We start from the raw sequence: 17,677 nt of genomic DNA, 5'->3' as shown, positions 1-17,677 counted from the left end.
TAATAGTTACATTCTTCCATTGCTGTTGCTTTGCACCCATTCTAGGCATATATACTTAGAAATAAGTCCCATGACACTGAATGGAGCTTACTTCAGAGTGTGCATGATCGAATCACAGCTTTAAGTAAGTTTCGTAGGTATGTATGAAGCAGCCTCCCTGGAATTTGCTATTCCTCTCTCCTCCTGCCAAGGTCTCATCACTTCTCAGTGCTTAATACTGGGGGTCAGGTTTTCATATACGAGAGCAGCTGCTGACACACCTCCAAAATAGCAGCACAGAGAATGTTAATATTAAGCATGCATGTGATGTTCTTATCCCCTTAGCCTTTTTGTCTGCAAACAGACAGGTATATCTCCTTTCATATGTTAGTAAGCCGAGAGGATGTCGCCCAGCACCACACAGTTCAAAGCTCGCTCAGCACATATCCCGTCTGTCACTGGAGCGTCCCAGTAGCAGGCTGATGCTGACCCGTTTGAAGGCGTTCTGTCAAGGATTCCAGGGACAGGGAGCAATTACCTGGCTTTAGTTCTGCTATCCAGCAGCTGTTCTGTTCAGGAGAGACCACAGAGGGATTACATTTGCATTCTGCCTCTCACCGGCAGGTGCTAGGCATACTGAAAAAATGAAGCCAACCTTCAAAACAGAATGGGTTGCAATACAGAGATCGCTAGGCGGAATGCAATCTGTAAAGCTGTTTGGGTGGATCAAGAGGTAAATAATGTTCATTTCGCAGGTGCAAGGAATCAGTCCGTCAGCATGGCAGAACCTACAGTTTGAAACTCCCTATCCATTAATATTAGGCAGGCACCTTTGCTAAATTGCTTTCAGTACCTGCAAAAAAAATATGTTTCCATTTAACCAATTCTACCCAGGCATACCCGTTTCTTTTTAAACTACTTGCTTTTCCTTATAATTTGATTAGTGTTACTTTTATTCATTTTCCAGGTTCGGTTTTACTGGTGCTTTATGAATATTTTACATTGTTTTACCTTAACCCCTTTGAGGTATTTGTATATTAAGTGGCATCTAAATCATGTTCATCATTGGGCTGGCAACTGGAGATGGAACAGCATCTTCCACTGCAACTGAGGGCAGCAGGCTAGCTTAGGGGGTGCAGGGGCCTGCCATGCCTCACACAGCTGTTCTGACAGCTCATCATTGCTGCCCACCCCACAGAATTTGATGTCTGACGCAGCTACCTCACTCTGCCTAACTAACAGGAAGGCCTGCCCTACAGCCCAAGCACCCAGTTCAAGGAAGTTAACACCTTAAGGCTTCCTGAGGAACAGCCAAAGGGTACCTCTCTGCAGAACGCTGATCCCCAACACTCTTGAAGATAGTTTGTGCACTTCCCTCACAAACAAGAAGGAGCAATTTCATCTTCTGATGTGCAGAGCTGGGGGAAGTTCAGGATACTACAGATATAAACCAAGACATAACAGAAAGTGCTGGCAGCTTATGTGATGAAAGGCAAGTGCTGTTGGTTTTGGCGGTGTGTTTCAACTCACCTGAGACCATCAGAAATAAGCAAGAGTCCCACCACTATACCTCATAGCACTTCAAATATAACCAACAGGAAAGAATCCTTCTCGTTCCTATGTAGCCTCACTTGCCTCAGATTTTGCTCAGAAGGGGTAGAATCTCAGCTTTGAAGCACGGCTACCGGACGATTTCACACAAAATACAAATTTCAATACAAGCAGCCATCCATCCTTGTGTGTTGCACTGCTTGGCTTTCATGATCAAAGAAGGAAAGGATATGAATTTAAGATGACTAATTCAAGTGTCTTCTCTAGTATTTGCCAGTTCTTTCTTTTAAAGGAGCAACTCCTTCCAGAAACCCTTATGCCAGCATGCAGGGAAAAAAGATTAACTGAACTGTGTGAATGAAAATGAAAATGAGGTGAATATGATGACCACTGTGACAAAGTGAATGAGCCCAACTAGCAGAATCTGAAGTTTCAGCAACGAAAACATTAGCACCTCTGCAAATGGTCATGTTAACACTGGACCATTCTCAAGAATGCAGCAAGTATGATGTGATAGTATTTGCATTTTATATATAAAAAAATTCCGAAAGATATCAGGGGAATTGATACACTGACTCATTGTAACATATATTTTTGTACAAGTATTTTATAGTAGGATTATTACTATTGAGCATTTATATAACACCAATGTTATGCCAGGTGCTATCCTATAAGCCAGTGGTTCCCAATTGGTAACCCACCCAGGGGGTCCATGGCACATACCTGTCAATTGACCAGGACTTCCTGTTTTCAGAGACCATGCTCTCATGCAAGAGCACAGTGCCCAAAAATGTGTGAGATCAAAAACTATCAGACAGGAATACATGACGACGGTTGATTACAACCAGTTCTATTTCTCTAAGGGGACGTGGGTGGCCCTGTGGGTTAAACCACAGAGCCTAGGACTTGCCAATCAGAAGGTTGGCGGTTCGAATCCCCGCGATGGGGTGAGCTCCCGTTGCTCGGTCCCTGCTCCTGCCAACCTAGCAGTTCAAAAGCACGTCAAAGTGCAAGTAGATAAATAGGTACCGCTCCGGCAGGAAGGTAAACGGCGTTTCCGTGCGCTGCTCTGGTTCACCAGAAGCGGCTTAGTCATGCTGGCCACATGACCCGGAAGCTGTACGCTGGCTCCCTCGGCCAATAAAGCAAGATGAATGCCGCAACCCCAGAGTTGTCTGTGACTGGACCTAACAGTCAGGGGTCCCTTTACCTTTACCCATTTCTCTAGAAAAAGTAGTGCTGGAACTTACCATGAACGCCTCCCTTGTTCTCTAATAATGGCAACGGTGCCCATCTGAGGTGCCAGAACTGAGTTCTGGCGATTTCCGGTAGAAAAAAAGCCCTGATTACAACTGAGCCTACACACACATACAGAGGGAAGGAAAACAGGGTACAACCCCACCCCAATATTCGGCAGACTGCAACCCTCTTCAGGAGTTAAATTCTCTTAACAATTAATATTGCATGCTCTCTCATTAGTTGTTCACTTTTATGTATTCCGTTTTTGACTAATAAAGGCTGAAGATGCAGAGAAAAGGGGCAAGTCAATATAGGGATGTGCAACCCTAGTTACAGAAATCCACTGGGTCCCTCTCCCACTCCCCCTTTCCCCATATCATTGCCACCCAAGGCTCCCATTTTGTGCAGGTGTCTGATTGTCTCAACATTTGTGGATGTCTTCTATATCACAAATGAGATTGCTCTGTGGCTAAGAAAAACAAAAGGGCTATTTCAATATCACAATTTTGATCAAAGGTCTTCAGATGGCTCAGTGTTTTGTTCTGTTTTGTTTTAATTAAGCTGAATACAATTTGAGATGTCATTAATACAAAACAGATCTTGCTACAGAGCTGGTTGGAGCCGTATTATCTCAGGGAATGATAAACACACAAACTTAATCCAGGGACAGTCTTGAATGAGAAACAAGATGAGCAAGAATGATACTGTGGTCCTACTTATTCACAAGGTTCCCTCTTACATACATGCTGATGAATCAAGCCTTTGAACATAAGCACCAGTATTTTGGCCGAATTGTAAAAGAAATCCTGAATAAATAGAAGCATTCAATTTTGGGGGGCAGTCCTTTGTATCATTGTAAAGGTAAAGGTAAAGGTACCCCTGCCCGTATGGGCCAGTCTTGCCAGACTCTAGGGTTGTGCGCCCATCTCACTCTATAGGCCGGGGGCCAGCGCTGTCCGAAGACACTTCCGGGTCACGTGGCCAGCACGACATCGCTGCTCTGGCAAGCCAGAGCCGCACACGGAAACGCTGTTTACCTTCCCGCTAGTAAGCGGTCCCTATTATCTACTTGCACCTGGGGGTACTTTCGAACTGCTAGGTTGGCAGGCGCTGGGACCGAACAACGGGAGCGCACCCCGCCGCGGGGATTCGAACCGCCGACCTTTCGATCGGCAAGCCCTAGGCACTGAGGCTTTTACCCACAGCGCCACCCGCGTCCCTTGTATCATTGTAGGTCACACCAATTTATCTGTAGTTAACTCGGCAATGCAACAGAAACTCAATCCCAGGTTATTCAAAAACACTGTGGTCCAACAGAATACCATCCAAAGAGCAACTGCAATTCAGGACAGTTTCAGTGTCTACATCCTTTTTTTAAAGCTTCTGGAAATTCTTGCTTTTTTCAGTGTACATTTGCAAAGAGAATTGCAAGAACAGCCTCTCAAACTCTATTTTCAGAAACACCCAAAAGGTGTATATAAGTTCCATATAGTCTTTTATTAAGATGGTGTATTCCAGCTTCCATACTTGTTCAGAAGACTGCTTAACAATCTGAGTGAAGTTGTGTGTGCTTAAAAGTGCAAATACAACTGCAGAAACTGGATGAACAAGGTGTTATGCCTAACACAGCTTTGCCTCAATATTAGCTCATACAAGCATATCTACAGATAGGTGTGATGTGGTGAAATACACACTGTAATAGCATCAGGGCATGGGGTAAGTTGTACGAGTCATGGCAGACTGGAGATGGGGAGATGGTAGAAGACTCGATACAGGGCTGCCATGTTTGTACCGTCTTTGTAACCATATAAAGTTGCCTGTTGCTTAGGGCTACAGAAGGACAAGGACAGTGGATACCAGCATCAAATAACTATAATGTCAACAAAACACTGTTGTGATGCTGATGCAACCTCACGACTTTGTGATATGCCAGTAATCTGTATGTATACCCCACCAGAAGAATTTATTGTCAATCTTAGAAACAGGCATTAAGCTAATGCAGCAAAGGATAATGCATTTTTCATATTCACGGCTACCAGATATAATGTGATCATTGCTCATAAAAGGATTTCATCATTCTCTAGTGCACAACAAACTTATCAAAATTCTATGGATGTCAAATGAGATTCAACACAAACATTTATAGGGAGAGTAAAGTTATTTTATTAAATCATGCACATCATGTGTGTTAGTGCAAATAGTTCAATCTGTACTCCAGAAATTCTATTGTTTTTTTTATATCTTTACAAAATAGATTTAAAACAATTATTTACTTTTAAAAATGTAATTCTGAAGTTAAGCATTTTCAGAATAATATTTGCAATAACCTATATACAAGAGGTACTGAGTACCACTGGCATGTGTGTGTGCGTGTGGGTGGGTGTTTGGGTGGGTGTTACAGTTTCCTGCAAATGAAAAGAATGAAATGAACAAAAACAACATTTTCTAAGAGTCTGTGGACTAACATTCCCTTAATTCTAAATGATCCTCCCATTAACAAATCCCAAATAGTTTAAGACAGAACCTTTAAAGTAAAGTGACCCTCAACACCTCAAAGGCAAATTATTAACTAAAAACTCTATTTAAATATTTAACTAGATCTGCTGATTGCCATTAAATCCTTTGAACCAACTAATTTTTTTGCTGAGAAAAGTCTTCCTATGAATCAGCTGAAACATTTCACTGTGCCATTCTTTTTATATTAATACAGACCTTAATTGACAGAGCTGTTGAGCAGTGCAAGCTAGCACTTTATTCAGGTTTTAATTACATACCCCTATTCGCAAGTCAATGCTTACTGGAAACATTAATATTAAGGCCATAGAAAGTGTGACATAAAGCTGCTAATCATTGATAGCACATTCTTTCATCTTAAGTTGTTGCATAGAGGACCAATTAGATTATTCTACCTTCCAGAAGGATTGCCCATTTCAGATTTTGTCTTCTTCCTTCCCCTAACAATAGAAGCACTTGAGCACTTCACATAATAATGAAATTATGCCAATGAAAACACAGTTTAAAGAGACAAATATTACTTCCCCAGCTTGGTTTTGATAATAAGTGACTGGAAAAATCATTTCTATAATGTGATATGTGCGAAAATATGTTGCGCTTTATAGTGTCTATATACATGAGATTTAATAAATTACATTCAAACTAAAAATTGGATCACTGCACTATGTCCATCAGAAAAATCAAGATTTTGCTCCCAGAAAAACCTTAGTTCACTCAGGCACACACATGCACACACCTGCACACAAAAACATTCTAGACCGATGATGTCCGTTCAGTTTCTTCTAGAGCTCTTTAAGGCTGACAATGAATTATACCAGTTCCCAAGTCATCAATAAAATAGGACCTTTACTGAAGAAAAATACTTGTTTCTGTCAGAAGACTTGGAAAAAATAAAATTGTTCCCAATAGCTCAGTGACTCACAGCAAGTAAAAAATAATAATGGTATGTTCATGTACAAATAAAGTCAAACTGAAAGGCACTGAGCACACTGCATCTGCTTCCAAGTATTAAAGGATATTTGGCATGGGTGTCCAAATTGGGGAGGGGGTGGGGCGAGAAACGCATTGCTTTCAATCTGGCAATCAGATTCTTAAGTAAAATATCCACACACCTAACCATCATAAATAATTTGGTACCAAGAAGCCTACTTTAGGCCACCATAACAGTATTTAGAACTCCAACATACTATCTTAAGAATTACATGAAGTTGTGAGCAACAATATTGCTCACGACAGAATGAAGTCATAATTTTATTCCCTCTTTATAGACAGATACATTTTGTACAGTTTAAAGCAATGGCCCTACTGCTGCTCTGAAGCCAAACTCTGCGGTACTAAGAGGTAAAAAAAAGGAACATGATGAATCTGTCTTTCCCCCAGTATGTGAATGATGCCAGCTTCTAAAGGGAGGACGGTGTATGGATTCAACAACAGTTCTCATGGAGAAGCTCTGGTTAGGCCTGGGTACAGCACCATGGCTGTCACAGCTACCAAAGCTGCCATCACAGGCATCCAAGGCCATTGTCTCTGTGTAGGGAGAGAAAAAAAGGAAAATAATCAACATCTCATTTGTTTCAGTGGACACTAATTAGTTAACCCCTTCAAGTTCCTGGAAGTCCCTAGAAGGTTTTCCCATCTGTTCGTGGTTTTGATTTTTTTTTTTTACTGGGCATCAAGGGGTTAAACAAAGTTCATCTAAGTGAAGGAATTTCAATGGATGTTAAGTCTCCATGAAGTGACATCATTAGCTTTAGCAGATGCATAAATTCATCCCTTAACTGAATGCTTCCTATTGAACCTTTCTGAATTTTTTAATCTGATAACTGCATTTGATGCTTGTGCCAAGATAAATGCATGCCATGCCAAATTATAAGCTGTTAGACCTCCTCCAGAACATTGTACAAAGCATCAGCAGAAGTTCATCAGTTAACAATTAACAACACATTAAACTTTTCTTGCCTAGGTTTAAAGCAGTTCTGAAATGTGGCAGTGTTGATCTTAACGTGTATATTCTTCATCCCACCTTAAATTATGACCATTCTGAAGAATATAATTCCACACGGAGGGTGGTAAGTCTTACAGAATGCATTTGGGAAGGTAGTATCCATCACTGCAAGAACTGGAAATGCAAAACCACCACCTGTTGCCCACACCTTGTCCATTCATTCCCCACCCACCCAGCATCTTCTTCACCACAACAGTGAGAAAAGTGAAAGGCATTCAAATCCAGAGAGAAATTTCTGAATTAGTGGAGGGTAAAAAGGAAATAAGGGACCAGATTCAAATATGCAAACTCCTCATTTGTTTAGTCTCATTAAGCAGTTAGGTTTTCTTCCAGGCCCTAACTCTGTGGCATTTTACAAAAGACAAATGTGTGTTAGAAGAAGAACAGTCAGAAACAAGTAGGTTACAACAGGACACTGTTAGCACTAGCACAAGGAAAACAAGACAGATGTTAAATGATTAGTTTGTTTGTTTTTTGGTTTGCCAATACCACACACAATGACTTATTAAATGAAGGATTTGCATCAGGTAAACCAATACCTGTTTTTCACCATGCACTATCTTACAAAAATGGCACAAACAGGTGAGAGGGACGAACATACATGGACTGAATAGTGCTTGTAGTACCTTTCTCTACCACAATGGGTTGTAACACCAAAACAGGAAAGCCAGGATTAGGCCGATGAATACGGCTGGGACGGGTGGTAATATGGAAGGCTAAAGGGAAGGGAAGGGATATTAAAATCATTTTTCTGCTATAAAATAATCAAATAGATGATTTAGATAGGGGGAGAGCTCAAAGATCAAGTTTTGTTTCAACTGAAACACTAAAGACATCTAACAAGAAGACACAGCTAGTCTGGTATACAAAGTTAGTACACCACTGTACAAAGTAAACATGGATATTGAACAACAAAGCATTTCTTCTCTTAAGGAAGCTCTTTTTAATCTTACAGAATGTAATATTTTAGGGCAAAATAAACCTTAAACCCTTACTGCATTTCAGGAGGGTTCCCTAGAAGACAGAGTGCAATTGTGCTTTATGTAATTCTAGATTTTCAAATCATATTCAACAGAATATTCAGGAGCTTCAAATACCAATCAGGATTTTAATCCATCTGGATACACAGCCATTTAAAATTACCTTGTTCAAAAAACAAAATCCATCTTTCCCTTTTCCATCTGCATCAGAGTTGCATTTTTAACAGAATGCAAACTCTGTAGAAAAAATTATTTTATGCTGGACGCTTCATAAAAAGCTCTTCCTATCCTGGTATCGCCTACATACAGGGAAAAAATGTATACTAAAAGGCAAGTGCTTTCACTTGTGAAGAACACATAAATCTTTTTGGGGTTTTCTCCGCATATAAGTTCTTCACAAATGAGGATGCCTTCTTGTATAATCAGGGCTTTGATGAGACCCTTTTGTGGACCAAACATCAGGCCACGCAGATCACATTTCCATAGGCGAAAGAGCAACTTTCAGTGCTGTGTGCCCCGATATGTCACAAGTACATTCACATTAGCTTCCTGTACAATGGTCACTGGGTCCCAAACCCCTCGAGAACTTGTTCACCTGAAGCAGATTCCAAAACAAGAAATAACTACTCAATGTGACTTGGGGCTAATGAGTTTTAGCAGTCAAATCCCCCAAACACTCTGCTGTTTATGATACGGCAACTTCATCATGAGCTCTGACACACCTAGGCCTGAGGTAAATGAGGAAAATGCATGATGAGCACAGTGGGGTGTCTCTTTCTCAGTTACTAAAATGGGAAGCCCCTGAGCACATGGTGTTCAGAATCACAGGCAGTGCAAGAAGTGATTCAATATGCACTGCAACCTATCTCTTGTCAGCAGAGAATGAATGTTACAGTGTCCATAGGATGCAAAATAGGGAACACCTGGCTATCTCTCCGTATATGGTCCATCCAAATCTTATGAAAAAGACAAGGTGGAGACCCTGCTGTTCAACCCCTTGCCTAAGGAGAGTGCGACAGGAAGGTTTTCCATATGCTAGAATTTTAGTATTAGGGACTGTTGGAAGCACAGTATTTTCTTATGGTTTATTTTATGGAAACTATTATTTCCCCTATCGGGATCAACATAAAACAAGCTTATTTATAGAAATTCAAATTTCCTCCAGGGTAAGACAGCCCTCGATCCCAAAAAAGGGTTTCTTACTTCAGCTTTAGAGAGCACATCCAGGCCCAATTCAAAGTGCTGGGTTTGTTGTTGTTTTTTTGCTTTTAATTATTTTATTGATATAATATTACTACACTTTGAAGCCAATACATCAAACTCGCTTGCTTGCCAAGAAAAAAAAAAAGAAAAGAAGTAGTGAGGGAAATAAAAAAGAAAAGAAAGATGGCCTATGAAGCGGAAAGGGGGCAGCATAGCAAAAACAAAAACAAGTGCTGGTTTTGACCTATGAAGCCTTAAAGAACTCTGGACCGCAATACCTCAAGGACCACCTCTCCCCATATGAACCAATTCAGGCCCTGAGATAATTTTCTGAGGCCCTTCTTTGTGTGCCTCCTCCGTGAGAGGTCCAGAGGGTGGCAACATAAGAATGAGTCTTTTCTGTGGTGGCTTCCGTTTGTGGAATGCTCTCCCCAAGGAGGCCCACCTGGTGCCTTCACTACATACCTTTAGGCACGAGACAAAATGTTCCTCTATAATCAGGCCTTTGGCTGATAAAACAAACGATTCCCTTTTAAATGTGTCTGTGGGAGGATGATTATTGGTTTTTGTTGTTGTTATAATATGTACCGTATTTTTCGCTCTATAAGACGCAACAGACCACAAGACGCACCTAGTTTTTGGAGGAGGAAAACAAGAAAAAAAATATTCTGAATCTCAGAAGCCAGAACAGCAAGAGGGATCGCTGCGCAGTGAAAGCAGCAATCCCTCTTGCTGTTCTGGCTTCTGGGATAGCTGCGCAGCCTGCATTTGCTCCATAAGACGCGCACACATTTCCCCTTACTTTTTAGGAGCAAAAAAGTGAGTCTTATAGAGCAAAAAATATGGTATTTTGTTTTCCTTTTCTTTCTTTCTTTCTTTCTTTCTTTCTTTCTTTCTTTCTTTCTTTCTTTCTCTTTTTGCTGTGAATCGCCCTGTGATCTTAGGATGAAGGACAGTGTATAAATTTAATAAGTAATAAAACATCTCAAGGGGAAACTAACAGGAGAACACCTTTGTCAACCTGCAAGGTTTAAAAATAACAGTAAATCCATCTGGGTGTGAGGTTCTCCAGTAAAGTAAAAGAATGTCAACTCCTCACTCAACCCGTATCTGAATCACCAACCACCTGCATACATAACTCTTCTCAGTCCCTATTTCTAATAATTTAGTGATTAGGGAATAGGGCAGTCAGTACTGTTTTATTATTATTTCAAAGCCTTTGTATATTGCCAAGTTGGATAGATATTTTTCTACTCAAAAAGGGTGAGCAAGAGCTGCCATCAGAATGTTCTGGAATCTCCCAGCAACAGAACATTATTTGGAATGTTCACACCCACTCAATCTTCTCATTTGACTGAATCAGGCAAAACATGTTTATTACTGAAGTAAAATTCATGTTGATGCTGTGGTGAAAATCCATGAGTAAGAGACTAACTCTATTCAGATTCTGCATTCCAACATATCAGCACAATATTTTTCACATTTATTCCTCTACACATGAAAACGTTTTAAGACAAAAGTGGAAGATGAAGGTAGCAGATGAAGTTTCTTTTAGCTGTTGATACACTTATTGTATTCTATTGGTCTTTAATGTATTCTCAGGTGCCTTTATAGAACTTTTAAAAATATAAATATTTAAGTTGATTTAAGAATGCATTTTACTAAAAAGACAATAAGCACTGCTACCAAGAAATATTCATCAAACTGCAGATTAACAGGGCATCCGAGTTCTTTCCCTATAGTTCTACTAGATATACTCAGGCCCATAGCAAGCAACAACAATGAGGTTGATTCTGTAACTGTTGCAGTGGAAAGACTTCACATATCACTGATCTGTTATAGCAGATTGGGTTATGATAATCAAGATCCTTTAGATTGGGTTATATTAGGATAATTTTATTTAAAAATCATTCTGTAGAGAATACTATGTAGATCTAAGCTCTGCTCCCCTCAAAGTCAACAGAAGTCTGAATGACACTCCTTTATTCGCCTGAGAAACTGTCATTCAAGAAGGCATTCGCCGAAGTATGGCTGGTGGATGAAAAATGCTGTTCTCTCAGTCTCTGCTTCATTTTGTGTTAGATATCTTGCCCTGATTAACAAAGGTTTTCTGAAGCAAGATGCTTGAATAATTATGGGTAATGGAATATCTCCACTGGCCAAATTGCTAGTTTTGTAAGGGTTGAATATTTCAAAGGAGGAAATGACTCTTCAGATCCAGGCTCAGAAAAGAACTTTGGGACTCAATAAAGCCTCAGAATTATTCTCCCCTTCACATTCAAATCTGAATGGGGAAAGTATTTCCATGTCAGTTTTCCCCTATGGGATGTAGCATCCCACCCCCAATATTAGAGTTGCTCCATTAGATTGTATTGGGCCGGAGAAGTTTATGGGCCACTGATTTCATGAAATTCCTGCAACTTCGCAAAATGCTTTTTCCAAACCTTCATCAGGCATGGCTAGTAATCTCGCGGTGGAAATAAAATAACAAAAACCTGGCACACGTGTTATACAGACTTACATGATTTCCTTTTTCTTGTAGCAGCTTCAGGTTGTCTTTACACTGTTTGAGTTCATCTGTGATTGATTGCTTTTCCTGCTCAGTGATTTCAAACTTCGACTTCAGCTCTGAGAGTATGGTCTGTGTCTTTTCATACTAAAGGCAAAGAAAACACATATACTACAGACCCATTTAAACTAGATTTAAGAGGTTAAAGTAGCTTTGGGAGATGTGTCTATGCTTTTCAATAAAATATTGCATGGATATTAATATGTATGTTTTGGGAAGGGCGGCAATTTAGTTTTTGCTTTACTGGAATCAAGTTCAGGAAAAAGTAAAATGGTCCGTGTTCATTCCACTGTACTAAGACCGATTGATTGATTGATTGATTGATTGATTGATTGATTGCATTTATAGTCACCCTTTTCTTCCAAGGAGCTCAAGTTGGCTGTCATGGTTTTCTCCTCTCCTCATTTAATTCCCTCAATAACCACCACAACCCCCCAGTAACTTTAGAATAAGGTTTATCTTGTTATCACTGGTGTTTTGTTGCTGTTTGCTAAAAAGTGAGAGGAAAAGTGTCAAAGCACAATACAAATCCTTCATGTCATGTTTTCTTTATGCATGGTGCCTGTATTACAGTTTTGCTCCTTTCCACTACATACTTACAACTCTCTATATAAACCTTTGTTTCAAGTTTAATTTTGTACTTCACAAGTTATTCCATGCTAGAAAATATTCATTTATCTAGATTAAAGCTTTTTATACAATAATTCTCACATTGCTTGAAATTAATAACAGCAAGATGTGAGACACAATTCAAATTCCCTAAAGATAAAATCTAGCTGTTCATGATGCTTTTCTGCTGAAAATTCTAGACTGTAACACATGTCATTTGGTTTAAATGCATTTCCTTTTGGGATGTGGCTTTAGAAATGGTGCAACACATCTAGATCAAAAGCTGCATGTCTTTCCATTTTATTAGACATCCTTCCAGAAATGTCATCCAAATTCTTTCCAGCAGAGAAAACCTCATGCCTAATTTGATAAAAATACAGCCACTCCCAACATTTTTGACTCAAAGAAAAAACTGAAGACAACCAGTGAGACAATTAATACCATTTTCCCAGCTGATGCTTTTCAGCTCACCTGAAAAAGTTTATAACTTATTCCAGATAAATTACCACCATTGTATTACAAAATAATATTGTCAGAATGGTGAACCGGTGGCCCACGGGCCAGTTTTGATCTGTGAGGCTATCCTCTCCAAACTACTCCCACCTGTCCATCAGCTGATGTCACTGGTGGTGTCAGCCAACAGGCAAGAGAATTTAACCCTGCATTGGCTGCACAACCTGCTCCCAACTGGAAACAGGATTGCACAGCCAAGGCAGCAAGATTTGATCAGCTGATGGTAAAGCCCTTTGCAAAAGCATTCTTTGAAGCAGCTCAGTGTTTTCCCTTCAAGCAAACAGGCATGCAGGTGCCAGCAGGGAAGAGGAGCTTCTTCTCTCCACCCCCCCCCCTTAAAGGAAGCATATGGGGATGCTTCAAAGAGAGCTTTAAAAGACCCCCAACTTCCATTTGAGACTCTAGATGTTTTGAAGATGCTGCAGCTTCCCAGGTGGTAGTTGGGCACTTGGAAACCCCATGCAAAGGATTTTGAGAGGTGGGCAGAGGTGCCCATCTGCCAATCATGTGATGTGATATAATGGCATTATGTAATTGGCAGGGTATGGGCCCACCCACAAGTCAAATTTGGTCCACACATTTGGCCCATGGAGCCAAGAAGGTTGCCCAGCCCTGCTTTACTGATGTGCCACTAACCCTAAGTCTACAACCAACTACAAAAAACAAGTTAGGATGAGTTAGACTGTTTCTGTCTCAGGAACAGAAAAAGAAGTATGGGAGTGTGGGTCAGTAGCTACACGAACATCACATCTTAGGTCATGTATCACACATTAGCTCAACATTCAGTCCTTGGATAAACACACCTTTTTTCCATGCAGATGGGCAGCTGACCAGCACAGGCTCTGCTTTGGGATTTGTGGCTTGTGGGAATGGCATGCACTGAATGGCCACAAAGTAAGTAACAATGCACTTCCTTTCCCCAGTCCCCAAACTCTTTTAATGATTTATCGGGAGTTTTATAAACTGCCTTGTGTTGTAAATTTAAATATGGCACAAAATCAATTCCACCATCTGCAAAACTTTAATCAGACTGAAAGCCTGTTAGGTGTTTACTATTTGTTTTCAACATTTTTTCAAAAGTAAGAGAAAGTTTGCAGATCAGCAAATTCAGTACAGCTGTCTACCTTTAAGGACCATAAGCATAGTAAGAGAAGATCAGAGAGGAACAGTGTCATGGGCAGGAGTTAAGTTTTCCATCTATGGAAAGAGAATGTCACACTTAAAAAAAAAAAAAAGCTTAGGGCTGTTCCCAACTAAGTCCTACTCAGGGTAGACATGTTAAAATTTGTTGTTGTTTAGTCGTTTAGTCGTGTCCGACTCTTCATGACCCCATGGACCAGAGCATGTTAAAATTAATGAACTTAAATTAGTCTTATCCATCAACTTCACTGGGTTTACCCTGAGTAGGCCTAATATTAACCTAGGTTTGTTAATTTTTGTGGGTCTACTCAGACAAGTCTTTTATGTCACAAAGTTCTGTAGTTTTCTTTATAAAGTACTACACAATTTGGAATCAAGCTTCTCCATCAAAATGTAACCCAAGAGACCAAAACCTCCTACCAGGAAAGGCATTTCTCTTTCCAGTGGCCAAAAACATATTTACCCAGAGCAGTATAGAATCCCATTTTAAAGAAACCTTATGGCAAGTATGTGAAATCCACCACAGTTCATTGTAGTGCTAAGGCCCCAAATTATGGATCATATTATATATTATAGCACACCCACCCACACCCCTCAGGTTTAAAAAGCAGACAAACAGAGTGTTCTGAATTCCCTGTAGAAACAAAAGTTTTCTCTGCAAAAGCATAAATAGTGTCCACTACAACTAAGTAACACCACTGTATTAGTGAATTTTGAAAGCCAAAATGTTGGCAAAATATACAGTCCCATTAGTCCCAACTACAAAATAAATATGAAAATGGCGTTCAGATGGCAACTGAAATGATAACAAGGGAAGGGATCGAAAAGTGCAATGGAAATGGTCAACCAATGCTTTCCTAGTAATGTTAATGAAGAAACAAAACAGCTACTGAAGGTTCATCACCTCCATTGTCTGTGCATGAGGCACTTTCTGGAAGGCTTTTAATGCTTACTTTATGCGCTTTCTAGCAAGCTCAAATGCTACCAAAAACCCCCACTAACCTTAATAGATGTGCATTCCTAGTTGTTAAGGGAAATGATTGCCTTGACTACAAAACCAATCTAAACGCTTTAATCTCTACAGAAAGCTGAATTTCCCAAGTTCAAAGCCTCCCTCAGGATCTAATGCGCCTAAGCACTTCAGTGCAGAGAATAAAGGAATAATATGTATTCGTTCCTACTTTCCTCTACTCACTCTCTACAAAAGTTGGAAACGGAAGGAGGCTCAGTACCCAGGTTCATTTTGAATGTGGCACAGTTATCGTGAGGTGAACTGTGTGCCATTTTTATTATGGATTTTGCCACACAGGGCATCAACCACTACCAGGCAATTCTCAAATCTTTAACCTGATGCTGTAAATATAAAACATCATCAATGTGGACACTTCTCATATGAAACTGAAAGGGCAAAAATCATCTCATGAAGTAACTGTAGGAACTGAACTCAATGAGCACTTTACAGCTTTAGCCCTAATTAGGTTCACAGCTGCATCTTCATATTTGCCCTAACAGAAGGAGAAACATCTTAACATCTGAAGGCAGGGTCGGTCCAGTTTGTAGAGAGTTGTAAGCAACTCTAGGAGCCTTTTGTTGCTGAAGGGCAGGATTGATTAGATAGAAAGATCATAAAAAGACAAGTGAATAAGCATTAACAAACCTTTTTTTAAAAAAGAAAAGAAAATAATTGGAGTACATTTCAACAAGCAGAAGAGTATGCTTAACTCAGACAGTTTTGAGAGACAATGCATACAGAATTATTTCACATCAACTCAGCTGGGTTATCTATTCCCCATCCACACCCACTAATGGCAACTCCTGCCCCATTGCTTTTCAAATCTCTTTAGTTCCAAAATCTGTCTGTCTCCCAAAGGCCTTGTTCATACCTGCATGAGCTGCAGGGCTTGCATGCTCCCCACTTCCCTCTTCTCCCCTGGCACAGCCACAAGGAGGCGAATGGAGGCTTTTGCTTCCATTTCCAGCTCACCACAGTTAGCGTTACGTCTGCGTTGTGGTTAGTGTAACTATGGTTTAGGGAAGCCCAACTTAAAACCATGGTGTATACCTTGGCTTGTATACCCAGACCAGTTCACACTAACCACAGTTCTTAATTTGGGCGAAATGAGTTACTACGAATAATCAAAATGGATGCAAAAACTTTCTGTCCCTTCCTTGCAGCAGGAACAGGGGAGAAGGAACCCAGAGCTAAACTGTAGCTTCGTGTTACATCCAAATGCAGCTAAGGGGAGAATGCTGTTGACGGGGCAGGAGAGAACGACAGTCAGGGTCCCCACAGGGTGGATGGAATCCAGAACAATTGTTTTCAGACATACAAAGCAGTGATAAAGACGAACTTGAATTTATTGATATCTACCTCATTTTGAGCATCCTTAGCTTGATTCTCTGCTTCATTAAGAAGGGTTTTTAGACTAGCTGCATCTCGCTGATGTTGCTCTTTCAAAGACCCCATTTTATTTTCAAGCTCCTTTCGAGTCAGCTCAAGAACACTCAGGTCACTGTTAAGCGCTAAACTCTGCTGTTGAGAGCTGTGAAAGAAAAGAAGGGCAAACCCCAAAGGAATACTACATGTTTAGAAACATATACTTTTAATCAACATGTCATCTATTTCCTCTCCTCAGAATCAAGCACTTTATAACATGTGCCGCACTATGCACCCACAGTATCCCTATAACTGAACACAGTACTGGTGCTCTGGCATACAGCATACAAAGTTCCATAACAAATGCACAATGAAGTTTCAAGCTTCAAGTTTCAAGAAGGAAAAATAAATGTTTTTTAATTGACACACCACCAAAATAAAAATATAGATAATGGAATGCTTTGGACATTATGCTAAACCATAGTTTAGTGTTATGAGAATGAATTGTAGTGAGCCTCAGATTCATGCACCCCCCGCTCCTCTAGTACTACCATATGGAAGAATCCGGAAGGTTCTGCTCCTGTTTTAGATTAGACACATTTTAATGCCCTTCTGAATCTGGACAAACTGATTAATATTAAGTATGGTTAGTTGAATCAAATCAACTTTAGACCACAATTCATGAAGCTGAGTTGTTTCAATTAGCTACAGTGAAGATTAATGACACTTTACGGTTTAGATTACATATTAATTTGTGAGTAATCTAAAATGGAAGTGGAAGCTTTCGGTTTCTTCCTTGTGGCTTCACTGAAGGAAAAGAAGAGTGTAAGAATCCAAGGCTTGTTCACATCATGCTAAGCCATGGTTTAGGGTTTATGTGCAAAGCAGCCCAATAGTCAAATAAAATTAAACCAGCTGAGAACAGAAACCAGAGCTGGCATTCACCTGCCTATTTAACAAAAACCTTTCTTTACAATCATCTTCCTTATATCTTACCA

The 17,677-nt window shown here is 40.1% G+C and overlaps 1 protein-coding gene across 20 annotated transcripts in view; it reads right to left on the bottom strand.

The window, feature by feature from the left end:
- Positions 1–4,908: 4,908 nt before the first annotated feature.
- SLMAP (sarcolemma associated protein) overlaps positions 4,909–17,677 on the bottom strand; it is a 93,837-nt gene continuing 81,068 nt past the window's right edge. For 11 of the 20 annotated variants that reach the window (XM_028719120.2, XM_028719119.2, XM_028719121.2 and 8 more), the window contains 3 exons: positions 16,674–16,845; positions 11,993–12,127; positions 4,909–6,810 (listed from right to left, as the gene is read on the bottom strand). In XM_028719120.2, the coding sequence (XP_028574953.2) occupies positions 6,721–6,810; positions 11,993–12,127; positions 16,674–16,845 (397 nt within the window). In that variant the 3' untranslated portion in view covers positions 4,909–6,720. Of the gene's footprint in view, positions 6,811–7,914; positions 8,005–11,992; positions 12,128–16,673; positions 16,846–17,677 lie in introns of all 20 variants that reach the window. The other 9 variants (XM_028719122.2, XM_028719124.2, XM_028719135.2 and 6 more) reach the window with 1 other exon arrangement.

The sequence above is a fragment of the Podarcis muralis genome, chromosome 2, assembly GCF_964188315.1.
Source record: "Podarcis muralis chromosome 2, rPodMur119.hap1.1, whole genome shotgun sequence".
In the NCBI taxonomy this organism is placed as follows: domain Eukaryota; kingdom Metazoa; phylum Chordata; class Lepidosauria; order Squamata; family Lacertidae; genus Podarcis; species Podarcis muralis.
This window is presented reverse-complemented; position numbering and strand designations above follow the sequence as displayed.